The sequence below is a fragment of the Corapipo altera genome, unplaced genomic scaffold (genome assembly GCF_003945725.1).
Source record: "Corapipo altera isolate COAL_440 unplaced genomic scaffold, ASM394572v1 61411, whole genome shotgun sequence".
In the NCBI taxonomy this organism is placed as follows: domain Eukaryota; kingdom Metazoa; phylum Chordata; class Aves; order Passeriformes; family Pipridae; genus Corapipo; species Corapipo altera.
In genome coordinates, this window is record NW_020884875.1 from 29,663,276 (window position 1) to 29,686,786 (window position 23,511).

At 39.5% G+C, this 23,511-nt stretch overlaps 1 protein-coding gene across 3 annotated transcripts in view; it reads left to right on the top strand.

The window, feature by feature from the left end:
* VCAN (versican) overlaps positions 1-23,511 on the top strand; it is a 97,615-nt gene that overhangs the window by 16,986 nt on the left and 57,118 nt on the right. For all 3 annotated transcript variants that reach the window (XM_027634927.1, XM_027634928.1, XM_027634929.1), the window contains exons 4-6: positions 6,803-6,977; positions 7,092-7,219; positions 17,302-17,595. In XM_027634927.1, coding sequence (XP_027490728.1) covers positions 6,803-6,977; positions 7,092-7,219; positions 17,302-17,595 — 597 coding nt within the window. The remainder of the gene's footprint in view (positions 1-6,802; positions 6,978-7,091; positions 7,220-17,301; positions 17,596-23,511) is intronic.

Genomic DNA, 23,511 nt, shown 5'->3' on the forward strand with positions numbered 1-23,511 from the left:
GCTTGTTTTTCAAATTAACCTTTGCTAGTAACATAATAGGTATCTGTGAGAGCTAATTTGAATAAAACTACTGTAATTGCTATTTCTATCCTTTAGGTGTGCTGGGTATATAAAACTGCTGTGGAACACATTGTCCATCAAGCAAACACATTTTACCAGTGATGGAATGTCTTGTGAACTAAAAATGGGATTTCTGACGAAGAGTAACTTTCTCTGTAGCATATAGATTTTCTTCGGTCAAACTGTACAAGATGAATAGTTGGTATTAGGCATTGAAAGTAAAGCTTTTAATGCCTAATTATTTTTTTGCCTGAGCCTCAAGCCCAAGACCATCTATAGAAGTTCTGTGTATTTGTGCACCTATTTTTTCTTTCTGCTTAGCTATCACAGCTGACAAATTTGATAATTTGCATGCCAGTATCCAGTTAATTTGCTCTTTTAGATGCCAAATGAACTTCTGAAATTCTGAAAAGTCATAATCATATGTGATTAACAACAAACTTGTGTCTGTACCATTTCAAACTAAAGATCTGGCTGTCCAAGTGTCCTGTTCCAATGAAAGCAGCAATAGATGATATCAAAGGGCAAACCTAAATATTTACTCTATTGCTGTCAGAGACTTGTCACCCATGGAATTACTCACACAGAGGCTTTACAGTATTCAGTCCTGAGCAGATATGGTTTTTTCCATTTGTTTTTGGAATGTCTGTGGATTTTTGATGTCTAGAGCTGGACTACAGGTTAAGCCACCCCTTAACCACAGCTGGTTATCTTAGTTATTATTCACAAGGAAGGTACATTTCTCATCGCCCCCTTTGCCTTTTTTTCTGCATTGCATATTTCTGCTACATTTTTTTTTTGGCAGGTAAAAGCTTCCAAAGAGTGACAGGAAAGTCGTAGCAAAGTAGGAGTAGAAGGACATTTTGGACCCCTTGAACTCATTCGTTCAGCACTGCGAGTCCCCACACTATGTGCTGTGCTGCCTGCCTTTAATAATCCCAAAATCAAGTGAGAACACCCATTCACATGGATTAGGTGCTTCCTATATTCCACCTCTGAAATCAGTGTTGCTATTTTTCATTTTGCAGTTGGTGAGAGTGTAAGAGAGAGAGCAGGGGAAACAATTTTAGCCCATGCAGGAAGTCCCAGGGCAGCCAGATATCTGCCCTGCCTGTTAATTGCATCTGCAGAGCTGTCCATGATCCAGGGGATGGTGCCCACGGAGGGGCAGTTTTGTCCCACTGGATACACCCTTTCCTATTTCTAATTGTGGGAAGTGCTTTCCTCACACCCTGGTTGTTGCTGTAATTACATCAACCTCTCAGACAAGGATATTTGGTATTCAGAATGGATCTAACAGCATCACGATGTTAAGATGCTTCAGCTTCTTGCAAGAAGAGAAACATAGAATCACAGGTCATTTTGAGTTGGAAGGGACCCAGTAGGATCATCAAAGTCCGATACTCCAGAATAAGTCATTCACACTGATTTTTTCTTCCATATATTTTCTTCTCTGCCTTCTGTGCATGTTCCTCTGAAATCTTCCCCTTGTCTCAGGAGTAAATCTTCCTTTGTCAGGTTTTGTAATTTCATTTCTCTACAATGCTTTGAGATTTTCTTCCAACGTTTCTTAATGTTACTAAATCGACAGATCAAACTATCTCCCATTGAGAGTCCTTGGCCTCACAGTTTTTGAATGTTCTTGGGTGAGATGAGCTCTCTGCCATTCCATATCCCTGGTGACTGATTTGAGAGATTTACAGGTGGCAATTTTAGACTTGGCTTCTAACCTTTAGCAAAGCCAGCTTTGGTGAGTTGAATCCCAGAAAAGATTCTCTAAAAAGTATTACTGTACCTTTCTATGTCCACATTTATTCCTTCTCTCTAGTTATAGTGAAGTCCACTTGTATAAAATATTTTTGACCTACCTTGTAAAAAGCTGACGTAGAAGTGAAATGAGACACTACTCTTTATCTTGGAACATAATTGAATATTTAATTAAATTCTTGTTTTATGTGACGCTATGATGTTGGACAACAAAAAATAACATGTATGACCCAGTGTAATTAAAAAAACTAAATGTGAATGAAGAACTCATTGAGCTGAATTTTTGTTACCTTCCTTGGAGATAATTTGATTTAAAGGGATCAAACTGGCAAATGGGATTCTTCCAGTTTTCTCACTTTTTTGTTATAACTTCTCAGTAAATACTTTTTTCCCAAAACTGAGAGCACTTTTTTCTTTTCTTACTGATTTTTTGGGAGTCCACTGTTTTCATGGGCCTCATTTTGGTTGTTTCTGTTTGATTCTGCTGCAAATCTGGGGGACTTTTCCCCCCAATATTTTTCTGTTTTCTTTTTAAAGCCAGTAAAGAAAATCCTAGGTTTAAAATACTTATCCTGTTAATGGAAAGAAGCAGGAATTAGGGAAGCAGGGTAGATGGCAATTCACATTTTCATGTTTATGCAAACTCATCTTTCTTACAAGCATTATGATAATAATAAATTAAAGTTGTTTCCATGTGGGAATGCTGCCACTCAAAGGTGCTGTTAGCCCTGAGAGATATGTTGACAACCTAATTAATCTGTTCCCTCCACAAGAACTCCCCTGCTTTATCTCTTAAGTGTTTGAAGAGATGTTTTTATTTAATCTGTTAGGCTTACCTGTCTTGAAACCTCACCTCCCCTGGATGCTGAACTTCTGTGCTTCCTTTCTGACTAAATTATTGTGGGCCTTCTGCATTTTTAAGCTATCTCCCTGGGAAGGGAAGGGCACAACTGGTAGCCACCAATGAAGGATGGGAGAGAGAAACTTACTTCTAGGTAATAAAGACACAGTTAGTGCCAGGAATCTGTATCCTTACAGGGCAGGAGGTGCAGGGCAGAGGGCTTGGAAAGCACTTTCTCTCCTCACGGTGAGTTCCCCAAGGCTTTGGCGAGGGAGATCCTGCTGATGCAGGGCAAGCCTGCTTCTCAAGGCTGCCAAACGCTAAGACAGGGGTCAGAAGATGAGTGGAAAACCTTAAATGAGGGACATACATGAATTATTCATGCGGGAAGCTGAAAACCCTGCCCTGTTCCTTCCTTTCATACAGTGCTCAGTCCTGTAACCTCTATTTTGAGGTGTATTTGTGATGTAAGTTTTGTTCTGCATTAAAGGCAAGGAAAGTCATCAAACTGCGTGGCAGTTTTGTCAATGGGCTGGGGCTTATTTCGGGAGTCTGCACCACAGTGCCCAACATTTAAAGGCAAAAATTAACAGAATAACAAACACTGCCATCATAATCTTTTCTGTTTTTCTCTCTTTGCTGTATGAGACAACTTCTGAAATTCAGGCTTTATGTGGTCACATCCAACACTGCATGAGGCAGCAGCCTGTGCTCACTACTGAGAGTGAAATGTAATTTATTAGCCATACCAGGAGCTAATAAACCAACTTCCCCTGCTGTTTCACAAGGTTTTGGTGCACCATACCCTGTCAAGTACTACAGGAAAGTTGCAGCCTAGAGGTGAGGAAACACAAAACCAGGCTTTAACCCATGGAAACTCTGGTTTGTTAAAAGTTAAATACTTTACGTTTTCATTTTCTGATCTAAGACATGAGCTAAATGATTAAAAGCCATTCACTCTTGCTCTGACAGAAGTGAATTTTGGATGCTACAAATTAAGTCCCTGTGAGTGCTCTTCCTTGCTGCTACTCCTTCCTGTAATTACGCTGACTTTGTTTGCCAGATGTTCAGTGACAACATTGTACTGCTCTAGTCTGTTTTCCAGTTGCTTTATTTGTTCCTAGGACAACTCCTTCATTGCCTTTTTTATTTCAGGGAGGAAATAGACAAAAGAGGAATTAAAAAAGAAAAACAAAGCCTTTGCAAATGTTTTAAAGTGCAAAGGCCGGTACAACGGGTTTTGCCCCTTTCTCTGTCTAACTGAAACAATGAAAGTCCTGCACTTTAATCTTCTTAGCCCCAGGGGTTCTTCTAATTATTGCAGCTGTTGCACAGGCTTATGCATCCTTCCCATTCATCTTGGAGGCTCTTTCATGTCCATCAGCTCCTCCTCCATGGAAATGGAAGAACCTCCAGCTCTTAAGAATAGGTGAAGTTTACCTTTAGGATCAGGCTGAGGAGAACAAAGCATTCCCCGGGTTTCTTTCCAGGATTTACAATTGACCAATTCGCTCACTGCAAAATCCACTGTAAATTGGTGGGGATATTAACTCTTTAGTCCTGACTTATTCAGGTGTCACAGGGATACCCCAAGTACATGTCAGCTAGGAATGGCAGTGGTTATTTCCAATATATAAGAAATGAGAGGTTAGATGGCTGGTTATGGAGAATGTACTCAATACATTTAAACAGCAGGAAGCTTTTTTAAAAAAGTGCAACTTAAGAGAAATATGTTGCTATCCCCTGCTAAGGTAATGAAAGTTTTTGTGGTTGTACTGAGAATCAGGGCTCTTGTGCCCAGTTGAAGTCATGTAGTATCAGTTAAGCAATCTTGGGAAGAGAAAGAAAAAGAGGCAATTAATCTAAATTAATACAAAATACATTTTAATTAACATTAAAACCGAATAGAAAAATTGCTTCACATACTTGGACGTTTCTGGTTTAACTCTGAGTTACAGAGTTGGTACCAAACATTATCTATTACAGAAACACCAGTGTTTCCCAAAAAAAGGAAAGTTTTAAAAAGTCTGTGCATATTCAACAATAATATGGAGTAAAGGCAGATGCTCAGCTTGTGAATATTATTATGGGTTGTAGTTGTGATTCAGGGTAAATGTTTTATCTGCTTCCATTGTGAGCTCTGCAATAGCTGCCCATTTTTTACTTTTAGACTCAGAACACCAAGCAGGTCGTCTGAACTTTTGTTTTTATTTATTACTGTACTACTGATACAGCAATGCTCACTTATACCAGCAGGTATTTTCCTCAAAGTGTCAGCCCATGTTACAAAATTCTGAATATATTAAAATAAATATTTTAGCGCACACAGTATCTTTAAAAAAAAATAACCTCCAAAGAATATTTTTTTGTTATTTTAAGATTTTAGGTGCCAAATGTGGTTATTTGCTCTTGCCTGACTCGTTCTGCAACAAGGCTGTCTGGAGCAGTGTGACCCCCATCCACCCTGTCATGCTCCTTTGGCTCCCAGCAGCAGATGAAGATGCTCTTTGGAAGCTGTCCCTGTTCTCTGCTAGTCGCTGAAATTGGCTAAGAAACTCCTTGGAACAGTGTCATGGGGCCTGGGCCAAATAATACAGTGAACTAATCTAGCGATTTAACACCCTTAATGACCAAATCTCTCACCTGGGATATTTAATTTAGTGATGCAAACACAGCCATAATTTTTCAGAGTGTATTCTTTGCTTGTCACTGCTACCAAACAACTTGTGGGTCCATTCAAAGGTGAAATTACATCACTACTCGGAAGAAGCTCTTTGTGGTAGGTTTTGTCAGTGGCTCTGAAAAGGCATTTTAGAGGGATGCTCGTGGTCTGTAAATTTCCAGTTAGTGGCTGCAGTTGGTGTGTGACTCCACATCAAATGATGTAATATGGGGATTCCCACCATTTCCTCTTTCATTTTCTGTTTCTCTGCAAGTAGTTTTGATGAAATTTATGTCTGATGGCCAAGGTTTAACCTATCTGTGAGTAGTTCTCAGATAAAATTTTCTATTTTAATTCCTTATTCCATCACAACAAGATTAAAAATGTATATTTTCCATTTAATGGACATATGTAGATCTTTGATAAGTAGTAAAATTTTACTGAATTTGTCTGCAAGAGAAAAGTATTTCTAAATATGTTGCAACCTCTTGCATCGTTTCACTAAGTGACCCATATTTCTTTTTACTTGCAGATTAGCAGACATTTTCCATCTTTCAACAATGCTCTAATAAAAATATTTTAAAAATCATTATTGCTAAAATGTCACCATTTTTGCAAACTGTATTACAGTATATTATTGCCTCATCATGAAGTACTCCAGTGAAATCATCAGAGAAAGGGAACATTTTATGATTTAGGCTTTTTCTTTTTTCTTTGCTTGTTTTGTTGTCATTCTGTGGATGTTTTATGGTGTTGCAATGCTTTCTGAAATATTTAGAGTGTAATAAGTGAGGTTGGATGTTATTTTTGAGAGTCAGTCAGGGGACATTCCTTTGATAGCAAACCGTAAAAGACAGTGGTAATAGGGGGAAGTGGTTTTGAAAGGTAGAATTACTGTTTCCTGCCACTTTGGTGCCCTTTTTGATTTGTTTCAGCTGTTGTCAAATTCAGTGGGAATTAAGTGTATGTAGAAAGCAGAATGTGGCTTCTAGACAGATCCTGTCTTAACTAAAACCATCTTAACTCTAGGCCTCATCTTGAAACATCCAGCTGAAGTTGTCAAGTCTCTTTCTAGAATTAGAAAAATCCCAAATAAAAACACACCTTGTTTTGTCTGTATCATTCATATCATGTGCAGGAAAAGGTGGTTATGAAAAATTGACTAAAAGCCATATATTTATAAATTTGGTATTTGTACTAAGCTTTGACGCATTAGGAACAGATTATAGAACTAGATCAGGCTAACCAATGTGCTTCAAAAGCACAATTTTTTGGGTATTTTATCATTACTGGTATCAACCACTAGAGGGGGAACATCATTTATATCAAATATATCTTTTAACCTTTTACTATTTTTATTCTACCCATCTGTTTCAGCATTCTAACAACATCTAGGTAGAGTTACAGCACAATGATGGCTGGAGGAACAACAGAAAACATGTCACTAACAAAAAATTTTGGTTTTTTTTCAGGTGTTGTATTTCACTACCGTGCAGCGACCAGCAGGTACACCTTGAATTTCACACAGGCTCACCAGACCTGTCGGGACAACGGTGCCGTGATGGCAAGCCCAGAGCAACTGAAAGCCGCCTATGAGGACGGGTTTGAGCAGTGTGATGCTGGCTGGGTGTCTGACCAGACTGTGAGGTGAGGCATTTAAACATTCCGCTGACACACTTTCCCAACATTTATATGCTTTGACTGTGCAGGCTTAAATTGCTGACTTACCCTAATAATAAATCTAACTGTGCTGCATTCCAGGTATCCAATTAGACATCCAAGAGTTGGCTGCTTTGGAGATAAGATGGGAAAGAAAGGAGTCAGAACATATGGGCGCCGCTTCCCCAACGAGACTTATGACGTGTATTGCTATGTGGAGCACATGGAAGGTAGGATGGGTCTGCAAAACTCATGGGATCTGGGCTGCAGATCCTCATGTGGAAGGGCAAAGAAATAGGAAATCCCATTTAAAATAAGTTTTGGCTGCCTCGGATCTGCAGGGAATCGCTGAATGGAGCAAACCTACAGTTTGTGGTCTGGTAGGTCTTAATTAAAGGCAAATGTGGACCCTGCAAAGAGACAGTCAGGGTTAAAGCTGCTATAGTTAGTGCAACAGATCTCACAAAAATTGCTTTTGAAGCATCTTGTGGTTTTTTGAATGTTATAGAAGTATTTTCATAGAAACACATTTAATGTTTGAGAAACTATATATAAATATATGTATATATAAAGGTAGACATAGTACATGTGCTGACTGTATTATAGTACATAGAGTATGTAAACAAGTTTTTTATGTGTTTATGACATAAAATTAAGCAGGTATCTAGTTGCCATCTAATTTTAATAATATCTTTTTTGAAGGGGGGACACATTAGCATCAAAAAGAAAGAAGAAAAAAAAACTTTCTAGTGAGAAATTTGGACCTCCTTTAGTAAAATTCTTTGCCACTTCACAGAAGAACTATAGTCTTTCGAGAATCTACTATTTAAGGGGCTCTTGAGGGTGATCATGATTCTACCACATGGTGACTGTGAGCTATGGATCATGTTGTGGACCCCATGGTATCTTGTGATCCATTGCTGGGATCTATGATCAGTCCTTATTCAAGAAAAGGTTTGATAATATGGTAAATTTTTCTGTAATAAAGCGGTTTAGCCCATGTGAACAAATCTCCATACTACAGATGTGATGTTGTAATAATTTCTTATAATCTCCCTTCTGGAAGTGAATTTAACTATATCCTTTCAGTGGACCCGTAGATACACTCCAGGCATCAAATATCCTTATGCTTAGGCATTACTATGACTAGTTAAATACATAGAATTAAAATGTAAATGCAGAAATAATCTTTCCTGTCCTGTAGCCTGTGGTTTTTTTGGCTTTGTGCTGGCTATACACATGGGAACCCCCATTCTGGTACAGAAATACTGTGCAACAAGGACCAAAGTACATTTTCAATTTACCACAATGATCTGAGAGTGTCACACTTCTTCTGCCTTTGCAAGTTTATATTCCATACCAGTTTCACTGTTCCTTTCTAAAGAAACCCTGATAGTTCCTAATTAAATATCTTTTGGAAAGACCTTTGACAGTTATACATTTCATTTGGTTCTCTTGCAGGCAGCAGAACAATAAATCACTCGTGGCTTCTGTACATATATTTGCAACAAACAATTGCAAAACGAAGGTGCTCAGTGTTTGTAATGTCTTAGAGAAGGAATAGCTTAGATCATGCAAAGTTTTCTCCTGCTGATGATTTGTAGATGCCTTGAAATCAAAAAATGTTTTACTTTTAGCAGCTGAAGATCTGGCCCAAGAGATCTTTATAATGCTTGGAGAGTTATAAAGTACAAGTAATACAAGTCTTGCAAAGTCTCAAAAAATATATAAACTTGAGAAATATGAAAATTAAGTGGCAGAATTTTGTTAGTTCTCTTCATTGCTTTAATTTTAGTTATGTCCCATTTATATACGTTAGTGAGCAGCATTCCTGGACATCTACAGTTCATAACATTTGATCCTCCATCAGTCCTTGATGGGATTGAATTCTGAATCACCTCTGATCCAAGAGTGTTAAATTCAGTTTGGGTCTTTCCTACTTTACATAAAGAACTTTTGACCAATCTGTTTCATTCCTGGATGAAGGGCAGTTCTTTGATCCTTTCCTTCTTTAAGAACAGAAGAGTGTAACTTAATACAGAGAAGCCCATCCTGGATGCTTGTGAGCCAGCAATTTCTCAGGGTCAAATATTCCCACTAAGCTTTCAAAAATAAAAATTAAAATAAGCCAAAAAACTGAAGCATTTTTCACTGAAGCTTATGGTCTCTGCATGGAACAATCTGGAACCAGGCTGCGAGGCTCAAAGTAATTGCAATGACTGTGCAGTCTTTGTGGGTGAAGATGCACATGCATAGATTTTCAGTTTCTCATGGGTATTAATTGGTTCTTCCTCATTATAAAATTTCATTTACCAAGACTTCTGAGCTGGATTTCCTCTCTGGATACACTTAAATTTCTGTCCCATTGTTGTGGGTGATGGTTTGCTTAAGCATATGCCTGTTGTTGTGGCCTATCAGATGTGCTGTGGTATAGTGATCTGCTTGGATATGAAACTTTCAGCATTTAAGAAATATAATCCAAGACAGAATATAGGGAATATTTGGTCTATGAACTCAGGTAGCAATAAGGACATTCATTTATTGATCAATTTTAATGCTAGATTATTATAATATTTAGCCAAAAATACTCCCTCCTTTTTTCTCCACTGGTTTGTTTGTTTTCCTTTTTTCATGTGTGTGGTTACATTTTTTTTCCTGTTTTCTCAGAAGTTTTCGAGTGTGAAAAGAACTTCTATGATTTCCAGAAGGAGCGATAGTTTACGAATATAGGGTACAGGAATGGTGTAGACATGTTATAGTGGCATGCAGAGAGGTTAAATTACTCTGTGTGGACGAAGATAAACAGGTGCTTGTCAGGAAGACACATCATGAAATAGTGAAGGATAAATTATTCCTCAGTGTCTTCACAGAAACATGAGCCTCTGAGCCAGACTCTCTTTTAAGTTGGGACTAAGGAGCCATGGTGGCTTTTTCTGTACAACAGAAGCAGTTTCTGTGAGAAAAAAGGTCAATTTCGAATGAAGAGCTTGATAGAAGTCACGTAACATTAATGAGTTTATAATTCAGAGCCACTCACCCATGGAAGATAGACATTTAGACAAAATGTCAGTAAAGTTACTGCAAGGTGAAGGTTGCACTAAAGTAGCTTGCAGTGGTGGTGGAAAACTTGCAGTTCAAAATTTAAGCATATGTCAAATTCCTGGTTGCCCTGTCCATCAAAGGCTGATTCTGCAAGGTATGACCTTTCTCTTGTAATGAGCACTCCCTACACTTAACTCATAACAAAGGACATCCATGGCACTGAGGATACTGTAGAACAAGGCTTAAACATGACTTTTTCCATGTGAATTTGAAAGCTTATATTTGCATAGCCTGCTCTTGTTCAATACCAAAACTATTAGACTTGCTTGCACTAAATAGGTCCTTATTTGGAGAGTCTGTATCATTGGAATGACTATTTGTGGAATAAGATGGTGCTTGATTAATGATATCAAAAATCTGGTCCATAGCAAGGATGGAAGCCATTGAACAATTATTGGTCTGTTGGCTGCTATTTGTGGGTTACCCAGAAGGCCATAAATGGTGGTAGGAATTCTTGCAATACATTTCAAAGTAAATGTGCCTTGAATTTGCAGTACTAATTTTGGTATTTGCAGTGAGGATTTGTAGGAGCAACTCCATTTCAGTTTTATTCCTTTCTGGCCATATAAAATCATGAAGTTAGCCAGAGACATGGATTTCTCCTTGAAGTACAAATGATTAGCTTAAATTAAAACCAGTTATCTAGGCTAACTCTTACCATTTCCTTGTACTGAGGAAAGCCAGAGAGATTAAAGGCTGTAAAATCCTAATTTAAATATTGAGCTTTGCTAAAACTCTCAAAAGAATAATTATGGGAAGGATTTAAAATTTCTGTGCTCCTAGTGATAAAAATGGGAATCTGGAGTCAAAACATTAAAAGGGTACTGGGTATGGTCTCTTACTGCAAACTGATCTAGATCCCTCATATTTTATCATGTATTTCAGTGTACCAAGCATTAACAGAAACATTTAGGATACTTTTAACTGCAGGAGATGACTTGCTATTAAAGAGTTTAATGTAAAGTGATTGAGCTGCAGAGGTTTCGGTTTAACTCTTGAGGTTCTCTGAACACCTCCAGCTGAAGCAGTGTCAGCACCAATATCCATGGAATAATCCCTTGGACAGAGGTGGATGTTGGGGAAGGAAGAGTTTCCATCCCGCCCTGAGATAAAGGGGGTGTGTGGTTCATTTGACAGTGCTGTGGTGTCAGGGACAGAGACAAAATGCCAAGTGAGGGCCTTGGGGTGTCTGGTGCTGAGCCAAGGCACAAACTAGCCTGTCAGGATTGTCTCCTGGCCAAAGCCACGAGAACCCATATCTGCCTAACAAACCTATAATGTATGCAGATGGTGACTCATGCTAAGAAAGCTATTTTGGGGTGACTGTGGGGAAGATTATACAGCTTCCCTTCCATTGCACCATTTACCCTCTACAGTGAGCACACAGAATAAAAACAAGAAACAAAACCAGATGTCCTTTGAATACTTTCCACCTACCCTCATGCAGTTTTGCCACGGTCATGGAAATTTCTGTGAGACTGATAATAATAATTAAAGAAGTCATAGTCTAAAATACGGCTTCAGGTGAGATGTTGTTTCTGTGTTTGGGGCAGCTAAAGATCTTCTCTGGAATGCATTCTGATTCTGCTGCAGCAATTGGATTAGATTTTAAAAGTGGGACACAGAGAAGAGAATCTTTTTTTTTTCTTTCTAGTTCAGGGCCTGTGGTAGAGTCACAGCCTTTGCATTGGCTTATCCAGGAGACTTATCCAGCCTAGGATTGTGTGACATCATGCAGGGTTCATGGATCCAAGGGTTCTCAAGAAGATTCCTATTCAGCCTACAGGTTTGCACAGAATAGACTCAAGGCATTCAGGAGAGTTTAATTAAATCATTGCTGATATGTACCAAAAGGAATCAACTCACTTGGAGGTAAAAAAAAGGCTTCTTCACCTTTTCTAACCTTCTACTTTAAGGCTGAACCAAACTTCTTAGAGATTTGTGATTTTCCATTCCTAGAAGGTGTTTCCTATTAATTGGTGACTTTTTTAAGGACACCTCTTTATTACTCTGGTGTGTCAGAGAACACAGACAGCAGAGAAAGAGAGGAGGAGGAAATGGAATTTCTTGGGACACGTGGTCCTGAAGGCGCAAGGGTGAATTCTTTAGTCCCCAAAGTGCCCATGGTATTTCTGCTTCTTTGCACACTTGACAGTGTCCTAGGAATGAAGTCTGGAGCAGATTCCACGTTTCTGAGTAAAAGAAAGTCATGGTGGCACTACCTCATCACTGCTTGAGCTTTGAACTGCCAACCATGTGGCTGTGACCAGACATTTATGAGGAGCAGAAACAGCAGGTTACAGCTCCAAGTGGGAAAATGTCCTTGGAATGCTCTATATAACACCAGAAAAGATGATATTTTGTCACTTTGAGACATCTTTCATAACTGACCCAGGGCATCCTGGTCTGCTACTGCAGACCCTGGAGCTCTTAACACCCCCAAAAGGGCATCTTTGCTTTATGAAACTTGCTGGTTTCCACCATCTCTCAGAAGAAGCTAACGAACAAGTCTGGAGTTCAACATAGACACATTAAAAAAAATGAGAGCTGCCAAATTCTTAGTGGGAAGATAATGTTTCTTCTCCTCAAATAAGAACTTCACCAAGGAGCTAAGATGAAAAAGCACAGGAACTTTGTGCTGTTTTTATTTAAACTGCGAGACTTAAGCATTTCCATTTACAGGAATGATTAGATTTTCATGTCTTTAATATCCCTCTGGATATTCTAATGTCTTTCTTTAGTTGACACTGAAGGTAGTGAAGGTTGTGGAATCTGAGCATCCAAGTACAAGATGAAGCTCGTCAACACCAAATTCCAGATGGGACAGTAATAATCACAGAATCATAGAATCACTAAGGCTGGAAAAGATCTTTAAGATCATCAAGTCTGACCACCAACACAGCACCACCACTACATTCACCGTTAATGCCCTAATAAAGGCTTCTTAGAGAACAAAACAGGGAAAGAGACTAAAAATATTGCAAACCTTATTTGTTCATTCCCTTCACATGGAGTGAGTAATAGCAAGGACTCTGCACAGGTGCTTCATCAGTTACCATCCACAGCAACTGGTCAAAAAAGTGTTAAAAGCATCTGACCAGAGATTCACAGGTTACCTCCTGAGCTTCTCTGCAGTTTCGGAGGATCATTCTGTAAAGCTTTTGTTGCAGACTTGCATGTAATTCCTTCATTTCCACAAGGGACTTGTGGTTCATTTTGCTGTGCCTGGCACTGTGCTAAGCAAAGCTGTGGAGATGATGCTTTGCTCTGGGAGGAGAGTGCCACATAGTCAGGCTCACAGATGTCCTCTAGGAGGTAGCAACCCACTAATCTCTTGATTTTGGCTTCATCTGTGGAAAAAAGAACATTACTAGCAAGGTCTGTGCTGAAGGGTTTGCACCTAGGTTCATGATGTCTACCCCAGTCAGTACGTGTTGACTCTGGCCATGGTTTGAGCCTACTTCGCTTCCCATCTTGCTTTTAAGATGTGTGATTCATGAAATTCATATCTGAAAAACACACCCAGCTCAGTGAGACTCCTCCTGATGGGAGAGAGTAAGTGAATCAAAGGGATGAAACTTGCTGTAAAATTGGCTGATAAGCCTGTAGATATTAAACTTTTTCCTTAGGGATTGTAGCGAATCAGCTTCTGTCTTCCAAAGGAAAACCTGGCTTCTTTGTCTGCCCTAGTGTACTGGAAAGAGATGGAAAAAGCATGGCTTTCATCAGGTGTCTCTTTTAACCAAGCAAAACAAGCACATGCGACAGGAAAATCTTGGGGCTTCTTCAAGTGCTGTGATGGCTGAGACTCGTCCATCAGCCTGGAGCTTGGTTTTATATAGGATCCAGCAAAAATACCCTGAGTTATTGTCTGCAGTCTAAACCTTGTCATGTTCTCCATCTCACCTCCTGGTACTGCAGGGCTGGTTTTTCCTCGTCTGCTGGTCTAAGCCCTGGGGTTTATCTGCCTAATATTGTTCAGTTACTCGTAGTGAACTCCAGCTATAAAAACATTGCCTTTAACAGGCACAGAACTGGATCTACCCTGCTTGGTGCTGTGGCTATGTAATTTGTTTATCAACTAGAAAAATTTTCTCTCTTAATTTCCTTGTTTTCAGTGTTTTGGCTGCGAAATTGAGGTGCTTTCAGTCACTATAACAAAAACACTTGTGACAGTGTGACAGGATCAGTCCCTCTGCGAAATGTAGAACCTGCTGTGCTTTCAAAACTAGGAGCAAATTTTAGAGATTTCATGGATTAAATAAGTTTTATTAGCCTCAGCATTACTTTTCTTGCTTTTTAAAAGAAGTTTCTGTACAAGTTTCAAGTCTTTTTAGTACTTTGAAGGAGTCAGGATGTTTCAGTCATGTGCTGGAAGTGAATGCACTCAAGAAAAAAAAAAGACTTTTTTTATGGTAAGGTGTTTTTAGAAGATTGCATGATCACTTCTAAGTGTTTCTGGATTTATATAGCAAGCACGGCCCTTATTAAATTCTTGCTTTATTTTTCACATCTTATTCCAACAATGATTATACACATTAAGTGCACACTCAATCACACAGAACTTCAATTTATTTTCAGATTGGACAGACAAATTGTGGAGCCATAACTCCTAGAGTAAATGATTGCTATTTGGAATCTGACTTTTACACTTCACTTGATTTATAAAAAAATAATAATTGTGGAAATCAATGAAAAATGCTCTTTAACTAGAGCAATTGCAAGATACCATGTTTAAGGCACCATCTTTATACTTTGTCTTATCTCTAGAATTCATGAAATAAATGAATATTTACTTGGTATATGATGGAATTTTACTGATTCCTCTGCTGCCTTTTTGCCTTCTTTGTGAGTTTGTTGGCACAAATTCTTTAATATACCAGTCAGGTAGCAAATACTTTGGATTTCACTAACTGGATTGTTCTGGTTAGGATGCATTTTGCCTTAGACACATGGGGTTTTTATCATTTTGTTTTGTTTTTTTTTGTAAAACAGCCGTTGACAAATATAGTATCTGTATGCCAGCTGATGACTTTTAAGAAATGAACAAAATAAATATGTGTGGGGTCGATAGAATAGATTCAATACAAAGAAAAATATGCTACCCATCTTTTAAATGTGCAGGATTATCAATATTTCATATACAGGCAAACCCCAGGGCAAATTTGAGGCAGACTTCCATACAGAAATGCTGTTGTGCAATTTAGATAAGTAATTCCTCTGCAGAGTGACCTCTCTTAAAGAACCTTGTATTTTGAAATCTTACAGCAAGTTTATTTGCCTTAACTGAGTACAGATGACAGCTCAGAGGAACAAATAACACCAACATTAATGACATCATGCACAAGTGCCACTCGGAGCCAGTGATCCAGATCAGCTGATGGAAAAATTTCTTTTCTAGTAATCTTTCATGTTTACCCATTTTCCTGTCTATTCAGTGAGTTTCCCCCAGAAAGAATGTTGTCAGATTGTCTGACATTATTTAGGTTTTGATCCATTTTTTCATCTAGAAATTATGGCAATTAATTGTTCTTCTTTACTTGTCTCATTTTCTTACCTAATTGGACTGATAACTGCTGTATAATTTCAATTTAATTGCATTGTAACTGCTAATTTTCATAATGTCATAGCTACTGTGAGAGAGGATCAGTGATCTTCCTCAGAGCAGAATGGGCCTGCTATGGAGAGGCTTTCCCTTGCCCCATTGTTCCATGATACTGGTACTGGGACAGGATTGTGGGATAACTGTATCCATCATTCTGTGCTGGCCATGACACCAGAGCTGGTCTGCAGATGCAGAAAAAGCCGTCTTCTGCAAAATGGTTTAATAAAAAGAAGAGTTCATTGTCTGTGTGGTCTGAAGAGCTGAATGAAGTATTCTGGTCCTTCTGAGGATTAATGGTTCCTTGCTTTCCTTATCTGTCCCTCTCCCATAGATATGTTCTGGCCCTTTACCTCTGAGTTGGAAGCTCCACACAACATGTATAAAGAAACTTACACTATGGAATTGGAATTACAGCTGTAATAACAAATCAAGAGTTTCTACCTGGGAGGAAAAAGAAAGTTGGCACTTTGCCTCCTTTCACACTTACATTCCTTTCAGTCCCCAAACAAGTGTAATATTGATGTGAATGGAACTGCTCGGGGTGATGTAGTTTCTGTCTGCATTTTTCTGGGTTCCCTTCAGACTAGTACAGGGCTAAGAGAGATTACATGACCAGTATGAAAAAGTAGTGGTCTCTTACAACACTGGCTGCTGTGTTCTGGCCTACTCCATCTGAGGAAGGGAACTGCTGTCTTGTAAAAAATATTTTTAATTTTACACTGTTGATTTGAAAATACTGATTTTAGGTCTCATCAGTTCCATCTGAAGTCTGAGCAAAAACTGGGAAAGAGTCAGTTTATTGCTTCATTCCCAGGACATGAACATTAGAGGCTTGGTTTTTTAATTTTTTTTTTAATAGTGCTTGGGTGAATGAGGCAACCTAGACAACTGCATAAGGGTGATTTAGCTTGGAAGTAAAATATCACACATGCTATTCGCTTTGTTTCAGTTTCAAACTGAATGGCTATTAGTCATAAACTGTTAGTCCATGGAAGCTAAACAATACTAAAAACATTCTAGACTAATTCAACTTTTCTTCACACAAAAAGGGCTTTGTATATGAAACATATCTGTTGTATTTCCCCACCTGTGTTTCCCTGTGGAACAAGGTCAAGACTGGCAGAAATCTGACCCTAGAAGCTGCTCTGCAACAGCAGAACATTTGCCTATTTTGTTTTTGAGGGGGTGTCTCAAGTGAGATTCTAGTGATGATTAAATGATCATGTAAGATGCTTGCAAATGTAAAAGATTTGTTCTATAGAGAAAGTAAACTGTGTTGAGCTGGGTTTAATTAGCTCAGTTGAGTTGCAAAGTTTAACAGAGGAGTCTAACAAAATCTAACAGAGCTTCAGGGACTGAGGGAGAGACTCAGCGTCCAACCACCGTGCACTTTGTGACATGAAGTTTGCTTACAAACGCTCGTGCTTTGAGGTAGGTTAATTTTCAAATTCAAATGTGGAACATTTGGTTTCCAACTAGCTGATTCTTTTTTTCTTTCAAGGAAAAACATATTTGGGAAAAAATATCCAACCTTGCAGATATTGACTGGAAGAGGAGAACTAAGCTGAGTTGACAATGTTTGTTATTTCTCTTTTCTTCCCCTAGATGAAGTGGTTCATGTCTCAGCCCCTGAGAAGTTCACCTTTGAGGAAGCCAAGGAGCTTTGCAAGGAAAGAGGGGGTGTCCTGGCCTCTGTGGGGAACCTGTACGTGGCCTGGAGGAACGGTTTTGACCAGTGTGACTACGGGTGGCTGGCGGATGGCAGTGTGCGCTACCCGGCCTCTGTGGCACGACCCCAGTGCGGAGGAGGGCTGCTTGGGGTGAGAACCCTGTATCGCTATGAGAACCAGACAGGCTTCCCTTACCCACATAGCAAGTTTGATGCCTACTGCTATGAACGTAAGCAGGTTTTTTTCAGTCATTATTTTTGTTGTGCTTACCCTGTTTTCTTTAAATATTTGTCTTATTTTGGTTCTTGCTGTGCACATGTGTTTTTTTAAAAGAATTGGTTTTATCACTACTGCTTTACCAAAAAGAGAAAAGCCAAACTAAAGCAAACGTCATAAAGTAACGATGGTAGATGAAGACAGGTAAGGTTTTAAGGTAAGATTTCAGCCTGAGCAGTATTTTCACATGCCCATAGTCACCCTGAGCCTGTGGATGCTCCATTTTTTGCCTGAGTGCAACCTGGTATACTTGTGTCATGTCAGTGGACACAAGCCATATCAGACATTCAAAACCCCACCTGGACATGTTCCTATGTCACCTTCTGCAGGTGACCCTGCCTTGGCAGGGAGGTTGGACTGGATAATCTCCAGAGGTCCCTTCCAACCCCAGCTATTCTCTGATTCTGTGATAAAAACAGAAATGTCCTACTTGAGCAGGTGAATGACTGTCATCTAACTTGGTATTCTGTCTCCAGGGATGGCAGTAGGAGAGGCTGTTAACAGGCTGTGTACAAGCCTGGTCACTTTCAGGTCTCTGAGATGCCTCTAATTTTGGGGCTATCTCTGGATCCCAGACATTTTATCCCGTCATAATATTTCTCTTACTTGCTCAGTCCCCATGAATTGTCTAAATTGCCTTTCTTAGTGCTGCTTGTTTCCCTCCTGGTGTTTTCAGAGGCACATCAAGCACTTGCCACAGTCACATGGTAGACTGCATCAATCTAAACCAGATGTCCTCCACACCTCTCAGCTTTCCTTTGGGATTCAATATTCCCCTGCAACCTCATCTCTCTCCAGTGACTGCTGCCTGGCTCTGATATTATGGTGCATCCTATCCCTGCACAGGCTCCTGTTGTCCCAGCTTCCCAGCTGAATCTCCTGCTTCCCTCAACAGCACAGGGAGGTTGGAGAGCCCAGCAATTTTCCTACAGACCTCTCTGCTCAAGGAAGTTCCTGTGGTTGCAAATAGCACAACTGACATTAACATTGTGCTGAGTTAAAAGTGCAGAGCTTGGTTGTAACTATGAATATCTTGGTTTTTTGGACTCAGTCCTGTGCCTCCAACTCAGAACTGCCTGAAATGTGCAGTTGGTACTGTCCCCATTTTTGTGGATGGTGAACCAACTGCAGCTGCTGATCTTTCTAGCTCAGGAACTGAAGACCTATTTATGAACAAATCTTACTGTTTGATAACAAATCTCAACATCTGTTGCAGTCTGGCTGTTCTCAGACACTGTTTTGTTTTTTTAATTTTCCTTTAGGAAATTTGTAGGTATGATGTTCTAAAACTTTGCATGTGAAAGTAATACTAATAGACTTTAAGGGAACTGCACACAGGAAAAAGGACTTAGTTAAGTTCAGAGGTCTGTGCTTGATTCTGCAGAACAGAGTTTTGTCATACCACTGCTTCTGTTCCTCCTCGAAATTGTTTATGGTCTGTTTAAACCCTTGCAGATAAAACAGTCTTTAATGGGGGTGAATTTCATCAGTCCCTCTAAAAGACTGGAATAGGAACTGGAAATTTTGCCTGTAACCTAGTCTTTAGTTAGGACAAATTCCAACTTGCTGTTTGTTTTTGGGAATTTCACCCCTTTCAAGCAGTGTGTGCCTTTACAATGTTGTTCCCAGCAGTTTTAGTTAGCAAATTTTAGTAACAGACAATTTGTTCTAAAAAACCCCTTGATTAAGTATGGGGTTGTTGCCTTTTCTGCAAACTCTTGCCCTTGATACGTGAAGAATAAATATTTCCTCACTTTGCAGCCCAGGAAGTAGACAGTGTAGGACTATCAACCCTTTTATGAGACACAATAAGACTAAACAGGACCAACATAATTTGATAAAGAGTGAGCTGCTCTCTAGCAACTTTAATCACAAGCAACATTACATCAGAATTAATTAAACACCACTAGCTACATGACTCAGGTTTTGCCATACATCTGGCTTTACATAGGGAAATGCAGGAGTGTGATGCTGTACCCTCCTTCAGGGAGCCCGTCTACTGCATATTTCAGAAGTTACTGAAAGTTCTCTCCCCCTCTCAGAAGGTGCTTGGGACCCCACAGAAACCAGCTGTGACTGCTCACTGCTTTTGCTAAAAGATTTATGCATGTGGTGAGTAATGAGACTCAGTTCCCAGCATCTTGGTCCTCCACATCTCCAGCAGCTGCCTGATGGCTTTGGAGTGAGTCACTCTCTCCTACTGGAGCCTTGGAACCAGTCCCTCTCTTGGGGCAGAAAAAGGGAGAGGGTGAAAAAAATGGTCCTGTGTGAGAGCAGAAGGCTTGAATTTAAAGTCTTTGTTTCAAACCATCTTTTGTCTGGAAGTGTCTTCCAAAGCTTCCCATTATCTCTGTTTCAAAGTTTTGGTGCATTAGTCCATCACAAACCCCACCATTCCCCAGCTCTGGCTGCTTTTAGGTCAATGTGAAGCTTTTACAGAGAAATTTCCACAACAAAACTATGCTCCCAAAGCCCTTGGCTTTCCCTATAACCCCAATTCAGTGCTCATAGCCCTTAATTACGTGTCTCACGTTACACTGCTCTTTCCCTCCTCACCTGAAAGCCCAGTCATATCACAACAGATTTGTGGCAAACCAGGCACCTGTTTTAGTCATCACAAAGACAAACCATGTATTTAAGAAGGGGAATATCTCCTCCTTCATCCTGACTTAGACTCTTCCCCCCTATTCTGTGATTGAAAATCTCAAAATATTAATTTTAATTTGCAGTTGAAAGAAACTTCAATTCATATTTTGAACATTTTGTTTACTTTTTTAAAAGGAATCATATTTATTAAAATATACAAAAGATCCAGGAAGTAAATTCAATTTAAAAATTATATACACTAGTTTCAGTAAAGCAGCCAACATGGGCAACTTTTAAAAGCACAGTTAAGTTCAGGATTTTAACTTCAGCAGTGTTTTGGTTACAAAATTACATGGTATGAAGTGTCTTGACTTTATGAAGATAAGAGCGGCCCAGACTAATAATACATAATTTAAAATCAGAAAGTCTTGTTAGAAAACCTGAAAACTTCATCTCTTTGATCACAAGTGTTTTTCACTCTGCAGAAGCCACATGGCTCTGAGCTTCTGAAACATTATCTGTGTTTAATTTCATCCCTCCAAGGCTTTTGCCAGACCTTTTATTTTTTTTTTTTTCCTGAGAGATACCTAATCTTGTATCTGATGTGGCCTGAAAAAGATTCATGTTAGACCTATGATTAAGTACTTGCAGCTCCTTGGAGGCATCATCAGAGAGAAGGTTTTTCAAGTGTTAACATACAGGACTTGTAATATATTAATGTAATTTTTTTTTTTTTTAGAAAAAAGTAGAACAATTGTGCTGAGCACCTATGTTAATTTTTAAGAGGTTAAAGCATTTTATCGTAAAAAAAATCCTCTTTAATATGTACCTATTTAATACTTCTTGCATAAAGCTATAGGGTGTTTATTTAATCCAATCCCTCAGCCTTCTAATCTTTCCAGACCTAATTCAGTGGTCTGAGTAGAAATTAGACTTCAGATGACTTTGGATGGGCCGCTTTATTCTACAACATCTGCAGGACAAATTGCACTGCAGAAATGCACTAATCAAAATGTATGCAAGGTTTTTTTTCCTTACATACCTGCAACAAAACTGAATTTGATGAGCTTTGTACACAGAAGTAGTTGAATTTTTGAAGTGTAAATCCCCATTTTGCTGAGTAACACTGATTTATGAACTGTTTCACAGACCTGTATTGATCTTGGCAAACCTTTCAGCAAAACATTTTTTACTTGACTCAAAACATGTGTTGATTGTTTCACTCTGGATTTGTCCCATTTTCCTCTCACATTTTGCTCTTTCGTTTTGACGCAGTTGCGCACACCTTTATTGTTTCCCTTTGGTTATACCACTTTGGTTTGGCACTGTGACTTAATTTTAGCTGTGGATTGTGAAATTCCAGTTCTAGGATAGTATTGCCATGTGTGTTCATTGGGAATGGAGTTCATGTTGTTCTGATTGTTTCAACACAATATCATCAAGGGTGTATCCAAGCTAACAACTATTTGGGACTGAAGGCCTCTGGCTTTGATACTTCATCCACCTAAAGCTCAAAATCAGAGCATGATTTTATAGAAGAAATATAGGGAATGATGATCTTCATAATATGTAGCCTCTGTTTCAAGAGGTCCTACAGGAAGAGCCACCACAACTCCAGGCAGAGCCTCAGGAATCATCCACAGTGCTCCGCTTGTCTGGCAGCAGGAAGGATAAGACTCTTAGACACAGCTCAATAACTGGCAAAGGAAACTTTGTCTTTCCTTTTCCTGCATGTGACTTAGCCTGGAAAACTTTGAATAACTGGGCAGTCCTGTTCTTCTCCGCAGCAACTGTCGGTAGCTGTGTGTTCCAGCTATTTCCTGGATGAGGGAGTTGTTTCCAGCCTGATGTCAGGAACTGCATTACAGGAGATCTGTGGATTTCTGATCAGCTTGAAAATAACCACAGAACAGTGAAGACCTAGGGTGTGATGGTGATACCCAGGGAGCAAAATTGCTGACCTGAAGAGAGGAAGAAAACCAAAAAGAGAAGTTTTATCTTATATGAAAGGTAGCAGAGTGCTGGGTGTAACAAAGCCAGTGTGCTCCACCATTTCACAACCCGGTATCAGAATGGGCAGATGCCTTTGAGCAGGCAAGTACCTCAAGGTCATGGCACTGACCACAGTGTGTACAAGGCTGTTGGCTCTGCTCTAGCTGCCTTTCCCCTCTGTGAAGGTATGCAAGATTAAGCCACCTTACTGAGACAGCTACCATCGATAACAACTCTTCAGCCCTTTATTACTTTCCTAAGAAGGCAAATCTCTGTGCTTCTATCAGACATGCAGTTATTGCTGCATATATAGAGATCCCCAGTAATACCTTGAACTAGGTGTGGGAGTAATAAGTCCCTGCAGGTCCCTGCTGAGTTTATAGCAACAGGCACAGAGGCTGTGTACACTGACAGCTCACTGCAGGTTTCTCACCTCACTCTGCCTTGGGATTTTGAGAAGTCAGTCAAGCCATGCTGAAAATGGCAAGAAAAATCTCAATCCACTTCAAACAACTGTGCTATAACACCTCACTAGTACCTCACCCTGAGAAGAAGGTGGTCAGGTGCAGCTTGACCTTTTAAATGTAGGAACACAGAAAACCCAGTTTATCAATCTAACTGACGTGTGTGGAGCAACTGCTGGGAGTCTCAGGAGGTGGAGCTTCCAGAGTTCTTCCAGAGCAAGTGAACTTGCTTTTATCTGAGTGACTCAAAACTGGGTGCTTTAAGAGTAACCTCTAAGTGCAAATGTTGTGGCCAGAGGGAGACAGGAAAGAGAAGAAGACACGCCTGGAGGCATTTTCCTTTCATTCCCTCAGGTCACTGAATGGGTCAGGTAACAAAGACAGGATTAGGAGCAATAAGGTGAAGAAGCAAAAGATTCATCCCTTTAGGTGTTCATGGGCAGCAAAGATAAATTGGTTGTGCTCTTTGCTCACTGCTGCAGGGACTGGACACCACTAGGGGTGATTTTGCTCCTTTCACACCAGGTGGGGAGAGCAAAGCAGCAAGAATTTTGCTGTCAGTTCTTCCCCAAGTGACAATCTTGGCTCTTTTTGTCCTTCAATTGTTTTTTTGCAATCATGAAGCAAAGATTGTTGGTTTTATTTGGTGCTGGGATACAGATTTAATTAGGAAGAGCTGACTAAAGGGGCCTGCTGGTTTATTGTTTTTGGTTGTTGTTTTTTTTTTTTTTTTTTTTTTTCCTCTTTGGCAGTTTTTTTTTAAATAATGAGGAAAAAAGGAAGTGAACTTGCTTTTATCTGAGTGACTCAAAACTGGGTGCTTTAAG